Here is an 18223-nt window from a genome sequence, read left to right as displayed (position 1 = left end):
AAGGAATTAAAGATTGGCCACAGCTCGTGGGTCTTAAGGCACTACAACGATTCTTAGGATTTTCAAATTATCATCATTTTATTCCACATTATTCAACCCTGGCAGCCCCTCTGACTGCATTGACTTGTAAGGGCCAAGAAACTCGAAACTGGACCCCGGAAGCTATTACAGCCTTTCGCTGCCTCAAAGAAGCATTCCTAGCTGGTTCCTGTCTCCATCACCCAGACCCGAACTGCCCCTGTTTGAGGTGGATGCCTCCGTGATTGGGGCTGGAGCAGTCCTGAGCCAACACACTGCTTCTGGATCTATAGTCCCATGTTCATTCTACTCTTACAAGTTCTCAACAGAACAAAATTATAGTATTGGAGATCGCGAGTTACTCGCTATTAAATTGGCCCTTGAAGAATGGCGCCCGTGGTTAGAAGGAACTCAACACAAGTTTGTTGTATTCACTGATCATGAATCTGGAACATTTGAGCCATACCCAATGTCTCAACGACCGCCAGGCCCGATGGGCATTATTCTTTTCCAGGTTCAACTTTAAACTTCACTACCATCCAGCTGGGAAAAACCTCCGGGCAGATGCCCTATCACGCTCTTTTGAGCCAGAAGGTACTCCGGAAGAACCAGTCACATAATAGATCCAGCCTGTATCTGCTTGTCTGCAACTCACCCAGTCCCTACTGGGAAGGCTGTTGTGCCCTGACGACTCCGAGAAAGAGTCCTCCGGTGGGCACATGACTCGAAGTTTGTTAGTCACTCAGGACGAGTATGAACCTTGGCGCTGCTCCAGCGGTACTTCTGGTGGCCCACTATGGTCTCTGACGCTAAAGCATAAGTCGAATCCTGTAACACTTGTGCTCAACAAAAACCCCCAGTCTGTCGACCCTGGGGATTTACTTCAACCACTTCCAGCTCCCGAGGAACCGTGGACCCACCTGTCTATGGATTTCATCGTGGACTTGCCAGCATCTAAGGGCCATACTGTTATATGGGTAACAATAGATCGATTCTCAAAGATGGCCCATTTTGTCCCTATACTGGGCCTACCATCTGCTCTTGAGTTGGCATGCCTGTTCTTTCACCAACATCTTCAGATTACATGGCCTACCCAAGAACATTGTCCTGACAGAGGTCCACCATTTGTTTCCAGATATTGGCGCGTACTTCTGTCGTAAATTCGACATTAACATCCAGTCTGACAACAGCCTACCACCTCAAGCCAATGGACAAGCTGAGTGCAATGAATCGCTTCTTAAAGGCTTTTCTTCTCGCCTACATAAATGGTCGCCAAGACAATTGGTCTGAACTCCTTCCTCGGGTGGAGTTTTCCCACAACTCCCATATCGCCACTGCTACAGGTACGTCACCATTTTCCATCATCTATGGGAAGCAACTGCGACCACCATTGCCCATAACGTTATCAGTACCTTCTCCTGCTGTATAGGCCACTGCTGATGCCAAGGCATTATGGGAACAGACGAACCTTCACTTACACCAAGCCGCTTCCCGGGCCAAGAGATTTGCTGACAGTTGCCTATGCTCGGCTCCTGAATTCCTTCCTGGCCAGAAAGTCTGGTTGAGCACTCTGTATATCCGGCCTCAAGATACCCTCTCTCAAAGGTTTCCACAAGGTACACTGGACCTTTCTCAATCATTCGACGCATTGGACCAGTTACATATCAGCTTCAGCTGCCACCTATGCTGGGAATCCACAATACATTCCATGTATCTCTTTAAAATCAGTGGTCTATCCTTCTCGAAAGGCTCCTGAACTATCTCCATTGGTGGCTGAGACTAATACCACCTATAAGGTACATGAAGTCCTCAATGACTGCCGTAAGGGCTGCCAGTGGGAATACCTACTTTCCGGTATGGTTATGGCCCCAAAGAAAACTCGTGGGAACCAGCTTGAAACATCTTGGATAAACCCTCCTGCTGCAATTTCATTGGGCCCATCCAGGCAAACCAGACCTCCAAGGGGGGGGGATTAGTAAAGGAGGGGGGTACTGTTACGCATTCCGTCCATGGAAGACCCGCAGCATGGCCCCCTCACCTCTCTTCAGTAACTCCAGCGCCTGGTCCCTTGTCTCATGGCGGCAGTATGGCCGCCAGGTCCGTCCTCGGGCCACCCCTGGTGCCTCCGGCTCAGCTACAGACCCTGGTGTCCCCAGTCCAGCTACCACTTCCATTGCTCCATGTTGGGCCTCTCCCACGTGGCTCACAGAGAGAAAGCTGCTACTAGGTGCTTGCACCCCTCCCTAGGTGTGCATGCGCTCTCCACTGAAGCTTAAGTAGGGCCAGCGGCGGGAACAGAGCCGCGGCCCAGGATGATGATGTCAGCAGAGCACTGGTATTTAAGCTCAGGCTCCGCTCCCTAGCTTTGCCTTTGCAACAGGTCTCCTTGCTGGTCGAGTACTCGTTGCCTTCTGAGATATTCATCTCGTTCCTTTGTTCCTGATCCTTGTGACTTCAGTTCTTGGTTTCCCTGTTCCTGTTCTTCATCTCACCTTTGGATTGCCTTCTCAGATCTCGACCTCTGCTTTGCCTGACCATGCCGTTGATTCTCTCCAATCCCGACCTCTGCTTTACCTGACTACTGCATTGCCTCTCTCCAGACCCAGACTTCTGCATTGCCTATTTCGCTGCCGCTCTCCAAGCCCGGACCTCTGCATTGCTTGACTATGTTTGACTCTCTCCACGATCAGACCTCAGCCTTGCTTGCCACTACTTCCAGATTGCTGCCAGCCTGACTCAAGCTTGCTCTACTATGCCTCCAGCCTAAGTCCCTGGACTTCACCTATTCAAACTCCGGCGTGCTCTTTCTTGGGCGCCCCCTGTCTGACTTTGTTCCTTTGGCGCCCAAGTCGCCGGAACACTATCTCATCCAGTACAAGACTGTACCATCTCTCTACTGCTGTCTCGGGGCTGACCCTCGATCCTTCCATTGACGATGACATACGGAGGCCCACCTAAGTCCACCTGACCCCGGTACCCAAAGGCTAAACCCACGGGGAACGAGGGCTGGTATTGGTGAAGCGCCAGCAGGCCTCTGTCCTTCAGCCCAGTCTGCCTGCTGACAGCAGGGACCCGTAGGATCCATCCTATGGGTTTCATCAACCCCACCTCAGCCCAAGGGTTCATGTCCGGCGCAACACACCTGGACCAGATGGTATACACCTCGGGGTTCTGGATGAACTAAAAATGAAATTTCAAACCTATTAGTAAACATTTGTAAACTATCATTAAAATCATCCATTGTACCTGAAGACTGGAGGGTGGCTAATGTAACCCCAATATTTAAAAAGGGCTCCAGGGGCAATCCTGGAAACTACAGACCAGTTAGCCTGACTTCAGTGCCAGGAATAATAGTGGAAAGTGTTCTAAATATCAAAATCACAGAACATATAGAAAGATATGGTTTAATGGAACAAAGTCAGCATGGCTTTACCCAAGGCAAGTCTCGCCTCACAAATCTGCTTCACTTTTTTGAAGGAGTTATTAAACATGTAGATAAAGGTGAACCGGTAGATATAGTGTATTTGGATTTTCAGAAGGCGTTTGACAAAGTTCCTCATGAGAGGCTTCTAGGAACAGTAAAAAGTCATGGGGATAGGTGGCGATGTCCTATCGTGGATTACAAATTGGCTAAAAGACAGGAAACAGAGAGTAGGATTAAATGGACAATTTTCTCAGTGGAAGGGAGTGGGCAGTGGAGTGCCTCAGGGATCTGTATTGGGACCCATACTTTTCAATATATTTATAAATGATCTAGAAAGGAATATGACGAGTGAGGTAGAATATGACGAGTGAGGTAATCAAATTTGCAGATGATACAAAATTATTCAGAGTAGTTAAATCACAAGAAGATTGTGATAAATTGTAGGAAGACCTTGTGAGACTGGAAAATTGGGCATCCAAATGGCAGATGAAATTTAATGTGGATAAGTGCAAGGTGATGCATATAGGGAAAAGTAACCTATGCTATAGTTACACAATGTTAGGTTCCATATTAGGTGCTACCACCCAAGAAAGATCTAGGCGTGATAGTGGATAACACATTGAAATAGTCAGTTCAGTGTGTGCGGCAGTCAAAAAACTCCAAGGGAGGAAAGCTGGTAATCGGGGCCGACGGGAGGCGCTGATCTGGGGGACTCAGCGTGGTTTCCCATGGCGACTGCGGTGCTCCCTCACCGCCAGCCACAGCGGGGAGAGTTACCCCTTGTGTTGCTGTCCCAACAGCAAATGCAGAGATTAATCGCTGGTCCGCAGGTAAGGATCCATCTGGGGGGAAGACTCAGACCCATCCTTTCCTCTTAGAGGGCATTTTTCCAGGTAAAAATCAATCGAAACTCGGAGTAACGTTGCACTGCTGCTGCTCATGCCGCCATCTTGGCCTCCTCCTGCTATGATTGTCATTTGAGTAATATTATTCCTAACAGTATTTTCTCAAAACATTGTAACATTGTAAATATATACAGTAACATCAAATAAGGTTGCAATTATGTGTTTGATTGTAAACATTTAACGCTATTATATTGAGTGTCAATTGTATCTTGTTGGCTAGGTGTTATAGCAAATACAAGTTGATGTTTTAGCCATGTAACAGTAAGGGTTTAAGAGGTGGTGAGGCTGTTTGGTTGGATGAATTTCTGTTGTCGTGGGGGCAGTTTGAAGAGGTGGTTTGGAAGGGTAGGGATTGGAGGGCACTGATGTGGGGTTAGCTGTTTTCGGGATAGGCTTTGAGGAATAGCCAGGTTTTAGTGCTTTTTTTGAAGGATTGCAGTGAAGGTTCTGTTCTGAGTTTTTCTGAAGTTTGTTTCATAGAGTGGGGCCTGCTATTGAGAATGCATGTTCTCATGTAGAAGTGAGGTGGGCCTGTTTGTTGGAGGGGATGGCAAGTAGTCCAGTGTTTTTGGATCGCTGGTTTCTTTGAGAATTGTAGGAATGTAAGGTGTCCTTTAGCCAGTCAGACTTTTCATTGATGATGGATTTGTGCATGAGGGTCAGTGCTTTATATTGAATTCTTAGTTAGTGAGGGAGCCAATGGAGGTCTTTTAGTATGGGGGTGATGTGTGCGGAGCACTTGCTACTTGAGACGGATCTGGCTGCCGCGTTTTGTTGTAGTTGGAGGGGTTTGAGGGTGGAGGTGGGAGCCTGAGAAGGATGGAGTTACAGTAGTCAAGTTTGGATAGGAGGAGGGCTTGGAGTATGGACCGGTAGTCTTGAATGAGTAGCAGGGGTTTGATTTTTTTTGAGGACTTGTAATTTGAAATAGCCCCCTTTTATTATTGTATTGATGTGAGTTTTTAAGTTGAGCTCGGAGTCTAAAATGATACCTAGGTTTCTTACAGTTCTATAGCTAGTTACCCCCATTTAAAAAAAATCCTTTCTGAGCATGGTAGGACAATTTCTTGTCCTCATATTTGAGCTCTCTTGGTGGATAAAGTGTATCATAAATAAATAAATGATGAAAATCAAAACCATGAAAACCTCAGTAATCTAATTCAATCATGTCAAAATCTGCAACATAGGCTTAATGAATATATGTAGGACCACCACTTTATTCAACCAACATAAATGAATGTAGGTAGAGCTGAAAAAAGGTCCTTTTTGATGATTTTTTAAAAATTATTTTGGGTTGGATGCATGTAAAATCACAAAGTGTTTAAATCTCCAATAATGCTTCAGTTATAATGAAGATCAAGTAACGAATGCAAGCCTTCTAAGGCTTATGGATATCAACCATGTGGCCACTGTACTATGTGTGCTTCAACCTTATCGGGCATGGAATGGAAACAACCGCATACAGGTCAGGTAGTTATATTTAAATCTACCACTGACTGCTCCTTACAAACGATGGTATGTCTGACTGATACAATGCCCTGGGAATTTGATTTATGTAGGATGGATCAAGAGCAGTATCAGAATAAGATTGTCGGAACACAAAAGTCGTATTAATACTTTGAAGTTGACAGCTCCAATGGTTTCCCATTGTGTACAACATTCTCATTCTTTCCAGGAACAGCTAAGTCCGTTGAGTTGCAGTGGGGATGTTTAGAGGTTACTAAACAGATAACACAATTCTGGATTTTCTTTTGCATGGTGTGGTCCCTATGGGACTCAATGAATGTATAGATTGGTACTCGATATAGATAGTCCATGCATTTGTGCATGTGTCACCTAGCAATTGGAGAAATTACTACTTACTTGATAATGGCAGGGGAGCACAGACCAGTGGGCTATGCTCCCCTGCCAGCAGATGGAGATGGAGCAAGCTGACGTCACAGTATATATATTCATACAGTAACACCAGCCTGCCAGTATTCTCTTCAAAAGCAACTGCGGACAGACTAGCAAAAAACTTGATTAAAAACTGTCAACTATTACATTACTCAACCAACAAGAAACACTGAACTCAAGCAAGGAATTTATATATCCCAATCTAGGGACTGGAAGAACACTTATCAGTAATCTCCTGGAACAGGTAACCCCATAGGACGACTACTGACACAATCATTCAGCAGCCAAGGGCGGGAACCTGAGTCCATCTGTCTACACTAAGGAAAACAAAATTATCAGGTAAGTAGTAATTTCTCCATTTCCTAGCGTGTGGACAGATGGACTCAGGATCAGTGGGATGTACCAAAGCTACTCCTGAGTAGGGCGGGAGGCTGTCCACGGTCCAGTCAACACCACACAATTCTTGATATTATCAAACATAGATTACTGTAATGCACTACTGTTTGGCCTTCCTCACAGCACCATAAGACTTTTGCAAGTTTTACAAAATGCGGCAGCACGGGTTTTATCTGGAACAAAAAAGTGTGATCATATCACCCCCATACTCACTTCATTACACTGGCTGCCCATAACATTTTGGGTGCAATATAAGGTAGCATGCATCCTCCATAAGATAATACACAGAAACAACACAGAATGGCTAAACTATTCCATACACCTACATGTACCACAAAGAGACCTTCAATCTAGTAACAAGGGTCTCCTTTCAATCCCAACGATTAAATCAGCAAGACTCAGTGAGGTCCGTGAGAGAACAATTTCCATTGCAGGTCCCAAGTTCTGGAACACAATGCCAATCCATTTATGACTGCAAACAGACATCAAGAAATTTAAAACTGATTTAAAGACATGGCTATTTACGTGTGCGTACACGGAGTCATGACAGTTAAACAGCAAGTCTTACATTGTAAATTTCTTTGCTTATAATTTCTTATATACCATTTTAATGAAATCTTAATCTATTTTACTGAATTTGTGTTTTAATTAATGATTTAATAATGTTTTAGTGTTTTAGAATAATTTTAAACTACCTACAGTTTTATGGTTATTTAGTTGTTATCTGTATTTATTATATTATTGTGTTTCCATTTATTATCTGTACACCATTGTGATGGTTTTATTACTGATGTGATGGTATAGAAAACCCAAATAAACCTTAAACACATGCAAAGGCTACATCCTCCCAGGCCTGCAAATCCAGATGATAAAACTTGAAAAGTATATAAGGAGGACCATGTTGCAGCTCGGCAAATGTCGACAGAAGACAACATCTAACCTCCGCCCATGACACTGCCTGAGCTCTAGTGGAATAAGCCTTAACCTGAGTAGGTAACAGGTTTTCTGCATCCACCTATGTGGCCCTGACTACTTCCTTAATACAATGAGCTATAGTAGCCCATGAAGTTGATTCGCCCTGCTTCCTTCTACCATGAAGGACAAACAGGTGATCTGTCTTTCAGAAAGATTCAGAAACCTCCAGATACCACACAAGTCTCTTGACATTCAAGGGATGCAGGAGGCGATACTCCTCTACATCCCTGACCTTATCTAGGGACAGCAAGGAAACTGACTGATTCAAATGAAAGTCTGACACCACTTTGTCAAGAAAGATGGAACAGTATGCAGCTATAATGCCCTTGGAGGCACATGAAGGAATGGCTCCCGGCAAGATAAGGCCTGTAGCTGGGAAACTCAACATGCAGAAGAGATAGCCACCAGGAACATGGTCTTCAAGGTCAATAACTGCAAGAAAAGTCTATGCAATGGTGAGAACGTAGGGCTGCCAAGAATTCCAACAGCAAATTAAGACTGCATACCATGGTCATCAGGGCCAATCCAGTGCCACCAGGAGTACCATCCCCCTGTTGCCTTTGATCCGACAAACCATCCTGCCCAACAAGGGCCATGGAGGAAAGCCATAAAACAAATTGTCTCCGGCCAGACCTGTAGATGAGCATCTATGCCTAGGGACCATGGATCTCTCTTGTGACTGAGGAATCAAGGAAACTTTCGCATTGCGAGAAGCCACCAGCAGGTCTAAGAATGGAAGGCTCCAGCAATCCACTATCAGCTCTATCAGCTGAAATGCCTCGTCTGACACACCAATTCTCCTAAGTCCAGACTCTCCCTGCTGAGAAAGTCTGCTCTTATGTTGTCTTTCCTGCAATGTGAGAGGCCGAGATTATCTGTAGATTTCTTCCACCCATTCCATAAGTTGGTCTATATCCTGCAACACTTGCTGGGCTCTTGGTACCTCCCTATTGATTGATGTAGGCTACGGTCATTGCATTGTCTGATGTACTCGGACTGCTTGACCCTGCAGTCTGTGGCTGAACTGCAAGCATACCAACTGGACCGCCCGGGCTTCCAGGCAATTGATGCTCCAGAGGGACTCTTTGGCATTCCTTTTGCCCTTGGGCCATCAGCTCTTGAGAGTGAGCTCCCCAACCCTGGAGACTTGCATCTGTCATGAGTAACAAACAGGTCGGGGGAGGTCAAGTAAACACCCTCTCTCAGATAATCCTCCTGCAACCACTACTGGAGGCGAGAGCAGATTTCCATTGGCAAGTGGAGTCGATCTGAACAATCCTGAGACTGTGGGTTTCAACGAGACAGCAGTGAGCACTGAAGAGGACGCATATGCACCCTCGCCCATGGCACCACTTCCAGCGTTGCCACCAAACCGAGCACCTGTAGATAGGACCACACTGTCGGGCGTATAGTGCTCACTAACTGACGCATTTGTTACATGAATTTCTGAATCCAAACTTCTGGCAGGAAAATCCTGTCCTGTCTCATGTCGAACTGAACACCCAGATATTCCAATGACTGAGATGGCCGAAGACTGCTCTTGGCAAGGTTCACCTCCCAACCAACCTTCTGCAACAAGGAGATGACCTTGCGGGTCACCAGGTGGCTCTTTTCCTGAGAGACTTGGCTCGAATCAGCCAGTCATCCAAATACTGGTGTACCAGGATCTCATCTCTTCTCAACGCCACCACTACGACCTTGGAAAACATTCTGGGAGTGGTGGCTAGACCAAAAGGCAGTGCTGGAAACTGATAATGGTGCTCCAGCACCGCAAAATGCAGAAAATGTTGGTGTTCCAAATGGATGGGAATATAAAGGTAGGCCTCGGACAGATCCAGGGAGGTCAAATTCCCCCGACTGCATGGCCATTATCACTGAGCATAAGGTTTTGATGCGAAAATGAGTCACCCTCAAATGACTGTTGACAGTTTTGCGATCCAGGATGGGATGAAAGGAGTCTTCCTTCTTGGGCACAACAAAATTAATGGAATATCGCCCCATACTTTCTTGAGAGGTAGGCACTGGAACCACAGACCTCAACCAGAGGAGCCTTAGAAGCATAGATTCCAATGCCTACTTCTTCTGCAGGGAGTGGCAAGGAGACACCAAGAATATGTCTGCTTCTTTTCTCTGATCCAAGTTATATTACTCCCTTGTTTTATTGTAACTGCATTCCTTAGCCTTCTCTTGTTTAACGTTTTTTACTACTATTACTATTATTTTATTATTATTATTACTTAGATCAATGTTATTTATTGCCTTTTGTTCCCTATCTACTTGTTAATTGTAAACCGACATGATGCGATTTTTATCGCGAATGCCGGTATAGAAAAACTTAAATAAATAAATAAATAAATAAAATGTCTCGAGGAATACTGTGAAATTCCAGTACATATCTTTCTCATATCACCTCCAGGACCCACTGATCCGGTGTGATCTCAACCTACCTCTGACAGAGAGGCATCCCCCTATCTCTTGATCCTGAACGTGGGTTGGCAAACCTTCACTAAAAAACTCAGGAGGATCCGCTCCCCAAGTCCAATCCTGTCTTGGGCTGTATGGGATGAAACGGTACAGACCTACTGAAAGGCCGAGCCCTCTGAAAGGTCGACCCTCTGTTGGGATGAAAATGCTTGGAACCCCGGAGACAACCTCATATCAGAGTGGTGCTGTACCTGCTTCTTATCCTCTGGCAACTGAGGGATCGGAGATTCGCCCCATTTACTGGCCAATTTCTCCAACTCGCTTCTAAACAACAGCGAACCTTTAAAGGGCATTTTTGTAAGATTAGCTTTGGAGGCTGCGTCAGCTGACCAATGTCATAACCATAGTTGATGCCTGGCTGCTACCACCGAAGTGTTGTGTTTGTGCCATTGTGGACCCTTGGTCGCTGTGGAGATGACTCCGCCCATGGGGAGGAGCCCCGTGGGAAACCACAGAGATTGGTTAAACTCAGATAGCAGACACAGATTGAATGGAAGGCTTTATTGTACTGCTGTAGATAGATGGTATGAAGCAGGAAGGTAAGGCACTGAGGTCCGTGAGGTGTCAATACATTCAACAGTCTCAGATGAAGATTCTCACCCAGATGTTACAGAGAGGCGGGGACCCACAGAGCGGGCAATGCCGAGCCTGGTGGGTGGAGTTGGAGCACTGGATAGTAAAGGTACTCACAGGAGTGTAGGCGCCTTCCTGGTAGAGATGGTGGGACTGAAGGTCTGGGGTACAGGATACTAGAATGGTAGGCCCTCGAGGAGCGAGTACCTGGTAGTCCAGAGGTCCTGTAAGAATAAGAGAGAGAGACCCCTGAGGAGCGGTTGTCTCAATTAGTAAGGCCCCGAAGGGAGATGGAAGCGAGAGACCCCCGAGGAGCGGGAGTCTTGAGCTTCTGAAGGAGCGAGGCCCTTGGAGTGTAGAGTGGCTTCTAAGCGTGCAGCTTAGAGCGGTCAGAGTAACTTAACCGAAGTCCTTGCTAACTCAATGGTGGTAGCAAAGTGGAGGCTTTAAATACCCGGAGGTATTGACATCATGCAGTGGGGATGCCCTCGAGGTTCCCGCCATGACGTATATTTGAGCATAGGAACGGTGCGCGCGTGCCCTAGGAGGCCACAGGAGTGAGCATGTCGGACTGGAACGCCCACTCTAGACTGGAGATGCCGAGGCACTAGGCACTCGGAACCGGAGGCAGCCATCTTGCCCAAGGAGAAGGAAAAGGGAAGAAAAGAGGTAAGGCAGAGCGGTCGCAGCCGTCTGTGACCGACGGACGCAACATGAAACCACTCTTTTGGCCAAGGTATGGACAAAATTGCAGGCCACATCCGCTTAGAGACAGCACAGACCAGCTCATCCACTTTGGGAAAACGTAAACGCTCCCTCACCGCTAGATCCAGGGGGTACAGGCCTTCCAATATCAGACTTCCTTTGAAACTTGCCTCTGGGGCTCCCTATTCAAGATCAATCAATTCCTGAATGGTGTCCATAAGAGGGGGGGGGGGGGGGGGAAGAGGCTTTACACAAGGAAACTAAAATGGGATTATTCTTCAGTTCAGGCATGGACTCTGCACCAGGAACACCCAGCATCTTCTAGGTCTGGGAAACCAGGGCCGGCAGCTCATCTCTATAAAAGAACTGCAACATGGTCCGGTTCCAATCCTGGAGGAATTTCCCCATCTTCCAGGGAATCAGGATCTGCCTCATCATCAGTGCCATCCGGGTTCCTGTCGGGAATACTCTTGGGATTCTCTGCAGGGAACCGAGGTGTGCTCCAGTCCCTAAACATAGGAATGGAAGAGGGAGGGGCCACTGCTGAGGGTCTGACCTGGCAGGAGTGGGCAAAGCTGAGGCCTGTGCCTGAAGAAAGATTTGCAACCTCGAAAAAACTCCACCCACGAAAAAGCAGACTGATCCAGGCCAAACCCAGAAGAACTGGAGTGGGTCCACTGAACTACCATCCCCTGTGGAGGAACTAGTCAAGGGAGTTCCAAGATCTGGCGTACCTCCAGACAGATCCTTAACCAGACCATCATCAGGTTGGGAGGATCCAGGCTTAGCAAAGTAAAAGGAAGACAACTCTCCCTGAGCCTCTAAACAGCATTGACACAAGTTAGAGGACACATCAGGCTGAGATGCCCAAATATGAGAGACAACGCAGAGAGAAAGGCACTTAGGTTTCTTGCTCACCAGTGCACAGACAACAGAGAATGTGTGACCAGTTGGCTCGTACTGAAAAAATTTCAAGTGGACAAAATTTATGCGCACAAAATCTAGGTGCCCCAAAAGTAAGCACCGCAAAAAGCACAGGCACAAATTGTGCGTCAAGGCTTGGGCGCACTATCAGTCCTTAGAAATTTATGCATGCAAAAGGTGTGCCAAAAACTGAGTGCACAACACGTGTGCAGAGCCGATGCACTGCACACACTGACGTCTTGTAGAGGGAAGTAAGGCACGCACAGAATTGCGCGACAACGCTGCTGCGGTCTACCATGTGGCGCGCAGGCAAAAAGCCTAACTGCAGGGCCTAGCCCACCGGGGGCCGCTCAACCCACCAGGCTGCCCAGTTCCCCTACCACCACAGAAATGAACGGCGTGCCGAGCACAGAGACCAGAGGAAGTCCTGCAAACCCCTCTATCTCTGTCTTTACAAACTCTTTTTTTTTTTTTTTTAAACTTACCCAAGCTTAGCCCTTACCGGCTAAGTACAGAGATGATCTCCGGCTGCGGGGGAAGAGGACATGTGCCATCACCGCCATGCTCAGCCTCCTGCACACACTACCTTTAAGCTATATAATCAGCTAAGTCCACACTGGGAAACCCAGCTACTGGACCAAGGCACACATCAGAGGGACCACATAAATCACCACAGGAATTCTCAACTGAGGAGGGACCATTTGGTATCATCACAGGAAAGCGGGGCTTTTCTTTTTCTATGTTAAATTCTCTTTCCAAAATCTGAAGCAAACCGATAGGGAAATGCATGTCCTCCATCTGCTAGATACGGAAAATAGAGACTGGTGTCACTGCAGGAGTATATATATACTGTGACATCAGCTTGCTCCGTCTTCATCTGCTGGCAGGGGAGCATAACCCAATGGTTCCTGAGTCCATCTGGCTACATGCTAGGAAATACATCATTTTCTGTTTCCTTTAAACCTAGCATTTTCCTCATGTTTTACAGAGACTTTTAAATACTTTGGCCGGTTAGACTGTCCATGCATGACCACTTGATTGGAATAAAGAACCCCATGAAGCAGATTTTCCAAGTCGGGGGAAACCCGAAAAAGCTGACTTTCTTAAGATAAGTGTTTTCTTGCATTTAGAATTTGTCATTTTGCTCACTTTTCATTGTTTTGATTGTCACTGTGTATACGCAATCTTGGAATTTGTTGGTTCAACTATTGGGCTGGGCATTTGAGAGTCATAAATAAATACATGATGATAATATGCCTCTCATCATCAATGCTACTCCTTGTGCTGATCCCATGTTTACCTGGAAGAAAAATCTTTATTCTTCCTCTCCCACTGCCATGTTTGCCACTTGATGCCTGTGACATGTTGGAATTTATTAAAATAGATCACTAGTGAGTAGTGGCTTTTAGTGTTACAATGTTTGTACACCCTAGCGTGGACACACAGACAGCAGATTAATCTGCCACTTTTGTCACAGAGCACAGTGAGTGAACTGATGATGCTTGCTAAAGGACTATGTACACTAAGAAAATTTCAAACCTAGTGCAAGAGTCACATACAGAAGAATCAGTATGCTGTCACACTGATTCTTAACAGAGAAAGCAGGAGTTTACCTAAATCACTATAGTGTGCTCTTACTGTTTTTACCTTTCTTGTAGCTAGCATAATGTCAGCTGTAGCGGTTGTCTTATCCTGATGATATACGCTGTTACCGTCTCACATTTGTTACAGACTTTATCCTTCCAAACCATAAGGTACAGTATCAGTGAATTATTCTAACAGCACACTTTTGCTTTCTCCTGTAAATTATCTTTTGTTTCCTAACCTCTGCCATCTCTCTGTGAGAAAAAATGACTGAGAACAAAATGGTCACTGCTCAAAGTGCTCTTAGTTTCACTTTCACCTACAAAATATGATGACGTCATGTCATGCAACTGCCAACTGGGATAGACTGGTTGAAAAAGCGCTGAAACATGATTGCTACTGCTCCTTTCTTGTCCCATCTCAAACTGGCTCTGCCCTATTTAGCTTCAAGTCCAAAAAATCCATTGTTTTGCTTTCCTCATAGGCTTTAATGGGACCAAAACTAACTGTAACCATTTGGTTTGGTTGTCCCAAATTGAACATGGACTCAATTGCCGCTTAGTTCTAGTCAGATCAAAACGAATACACATCCCTGATAAGAACAAAATGGTTTACAAATTTCAATATGGAAAGAGCTCAGTATAGATGGAAAATATGTCAAATTCTTTTTAAATTTTGTAACTAACGGGGCAAACTGTCAAAATTAATAAAACAATGGAAACTGATATTTTTCATTTTAAATCTATGAAATAACTTAGGGAAAAGGATATAATTATTTATCCTTACAAATAAAATGCAGGCATAGTAGCTGTAGCCTGGTTTTTACATTCCAAAAATATGGAACTCATTGAATAGTCCAGTCAATTCAACAGGGAAAAAATGAGGAACTGAACTTGTATTAGGTTTGTTGTAGGGAGCTAGAGTACTAAAGGTACAAGAGATCTTGAATTCCAAAAGCAGGCATTCTGCCACTTGAGTTTGCAGGAGAATACCCTGATGGATATACTCAGGGACATAATACAGTTATTCATTTTTCTTCACGCTATTAGAAGGCAGACTAATTATCTATCATTTCTTCTTTAATGTGTTTGACCTGGAAGGCATCAACACAAGGTATTTGAGTATGTTTAATTTCTTCCTACCCTACATAACTTTTAATTGCAGCTTCTAAATATGCATGATTGGCCCGAGTCTTGTGCATGACCTGCAACTGTGCTGCAATGTTAGTCTCTTAAATACATAATTTATTATCAACTAATGCCTCATAAATGGTCCTCAAACATTAAACTGACCTTTTCCTGATAGAGTTTGTGAAGCCAGTTGGCACATTCTTGTTCATCTTCTGGGACTTCTTCTAATGGAATCCGTCTAGTGCAGAGAGAGTAAAGGAAGAAATCAAGGAAAAAACACAAAGAACAATGCCTGGGATCAAAATTATCACCCCTATTAGACAGCAGATCATTTCACATTGCAGATGGTCGATTAAATTTTGTCTTTTCACCTTCTATATTACTGCAAGATCTCTTCGAGATTGCAAACCTCTGATAACTGCTGTACTAAAATTTTGTTTCAAATAGCTATTTGCTGAATTTGAATTGAATTGAGTTGTTTGATATTGTTTACATTCAACAAATAGCTGATATATGGCATTAGCTTTCGGCAGCATACTGTCAAGTTGTCTTCATTCTGTGGCATCATGCTACTGCACATGCTGTTCCAAAGATTGATTTTTTATAAATAATTTTACTGTAAATGAACAGTTTAATCAATTATTGTAGATAGTAGTGATTTTAGAAATAACATCCATTTAAAAAACTTCTTTGGAGTACTTATGTTTTTCATGTAAACTGCCTTATAGCCTAATTGGAAGAGAAGGTCAATACATTTGGAAATAAATATTTTTTTCTTGAACATTCTTTATTATTTGTATTTTTTAACAAAATAATATAGCACTGCAATGCTGGGAGCTTGACTTGTAATGTTACCGCAGTCATGAAATTCCTAGTGACATCTCTAAGTTCCAGATTTGGAGCTAAAATCCAACTGTCACAGTACTAATGGAATAACTTAAAAGTTGCACAACAAGCAATACAAAACCAGAAAGACTTATTAAAAAAAATAAAAAATAAAAAAAATTATGTTTTCCAAAATCACTGCCTCCTATGAAAAACTGATTACGGAGTGATTTTCAATAAATTTTATTTAAGAATGGCATGGCAGTCACTCTATTTAAACCTGTCAGAGCTTTCACCCTTTCATTCAATGACTCTACTAGGCAGTTTAATATTTATATAATGCAATACAAGGCTCTTTATCTCTGTAGCACCTTTAAAACTTAAAAGGACTTAAGAAGTCATTTAGATATGTAGTATTCCTAACTAGGAAACACATTTAAAACAATGAAATCCTGCTTTTAATGTTGTAATTAAGTACTGTAAAAATATAAGTTATATATGATATTAAAATACCATACAACTCAACCTATTGTTTATGTGACTTGTTAAAGTATGTATGTATGTAATTTATAGCATATACAATGGCCAAAGCAAAACTGAGTTCTGTGTTCACCTCCCTTTCACTACAGGGGAGGTTGCCTCTGACAAGCCTTATACCTATATCGGTAATGGAAAATGAATTAGGGAAATGCTTGAGGCATGATCCACTATACTTTCTCGTTAAGATTCAAGTAGCCTGTTATATAAAATTACTAGTGAATCTGAGGACTGGAATCTTTCAGCAGTCATGCAAACATGGCAGCAACAGCTTGACATCCCCTCCTTCCATTCCCAAGTCTTTAAATGCAGGTCCTCCAGGGCATGATCCTTAAGGGCTTAGATTATTGCAACACAGTACATAAAGGACTGTCAACTTTCCCCCCAATCCAGTCTTTAAAAACAGTTCTCTAGTCCATGATCCTTACAGGATTAGAGGATTGCAACACAGTTCATATAGGATTGCTAACTTCTACACTGATTGCACTGCAGACAGTGGATAATGCTGCAGCTAGGGTCCTGACTGGTACATGGCAGTACTAGTTTCTCTTCACTGCCTTCCGATTCTGTGGCATTTAAAGTTTAAGAACTTAGCCTTAGTACATAAGGTGCTTATTGATAACAATCCAGACTGCCTTACTTCCACACTGAAGGTCTATATGCCATCTCTTGCTTTACGATCTGCAAGTAAAAATCTCTTGGAGATTCCTTCTGTCCGTATATATATATATATATATATATATATATATATATATATATATGGTGGTGGGCCTGATATTACAGAATGCTTTACCAGCTGATCTGAGAAAAGACCCAAATCTGAAATCTTTCAGAAAAAAGCTGAAGGATTTCTACTTTGTCCATGTATTCAGAAGTATAGATGTCACAGCAAGTTGGCTATTTTTAATCTAGTGTATCTGATCTCTCCTGGCATCTATGGAAGACACCTACCTACCTGGATTCAGGAGGTTTTATTATTTATTTACATCTTTTTACTATACCGACGTTAAAGACGAAGATTCTTATCATACCGGTTTACATCGAACCAGAAATTGGGAAAAGTTACAAACAACAAGTATCTTCGAATCAATTAAGGAGAGAGTTAAATATAAATTATAGATGAAGAGGAAGCTAATGTATAACAAGGGGTATGACATAACGTATAACAAGGGCTGATCAACAACAATGTAATAAAACCTTGAGAGAGGAAACAGATAAATTCCAAATTAACTCGCATTTAGTTCGGATCTTGAAGAGGGTCGGGGCTATAAGGGAGGGGGAGGTAAAAGGGGGGGGGGTACATTTTATCAATTTTTTAAATTTTGCAACTCACTTAGGGGCCAATGTAATAAGACGCATGACAAAACAGATGCTAGTTGTCAGCATAGGTTTTTTTCACCACGCATGGCAAAAGCTAGTGCCTCCACGGGATGTTTAAAAAAACATTACGCAAATGATTTGCGTACACAAATCCACACACAAAAGAAACCCATGCACATACGCATAATGAAACCCTATGTAATAAGCAACTGTATCTGCACCAATAATCCATGCAGAAATATACGTATATGTAAATTGCGAGTGTTTCTCGGGTTGACAGCTTGTCCATACTTTTTTAAAGTGAAATTAATGATCCTGGAATATGAAGACACATTTTATTTATTTATTTATTTAAAAGTGCTTATTTCCATGCCCTCCAAAGTTCTGTGCGGGTGGGTGACAACATAACATACATAATGAAATAACATAAAACATTAATTTGATTAAAATAGACATTAAAAGAAATAAACTAATAAAATAATCAAATGAGGATAAGCAAAAGTAGGTTTATTATGGGAGGAAGTTCT

General features: G+C 43.6%; 1 protein-coding gene across 13 annotated transcripts in view; it reads right to left on the bottom strand.

The window, feature by feature from the left end:
* The window catches only part of AGPAT4 (1-acylglycerol-3-phosphate O-acyltransferase 4), a 502489-nt gene that overhangs the window by 128195 nt on the left and 356071 nt on the right, over positions 1-18223 (bottom strand). For all 13 annotated transcript variants that reach the window (XM_029594136.1, XM_029594144.1, XM_029594145.1 and 10 more), the window contains one exon: positions 15177-15252. In XM_029594136.1, coding sequence (XP_029449996.1) covers positions 15177-15252 — 76 coding nt within the window. The remainder of the gene's footprint in view (positions 1-15176; positions 15253-18223) is intronic.

The sequence above is a fragment of the Rhinatrema bivittatum genome, chromosome 3 (assembly GCF_901001135.1).
Source record: "Rhinatrema bivittatum chromosome 3, aRhiBiv1.1, whole genome shotgun sequence".
NCBI lineage: Eukaryota > Metazoa > Chordata > Amphibia > Gymnophiona > Rhinatrematidae > Rhinatrema > Rhinatrema bivittatum.
This window is presented reverse-complemented; position numbering and strand designations above follow the sequence as displayed.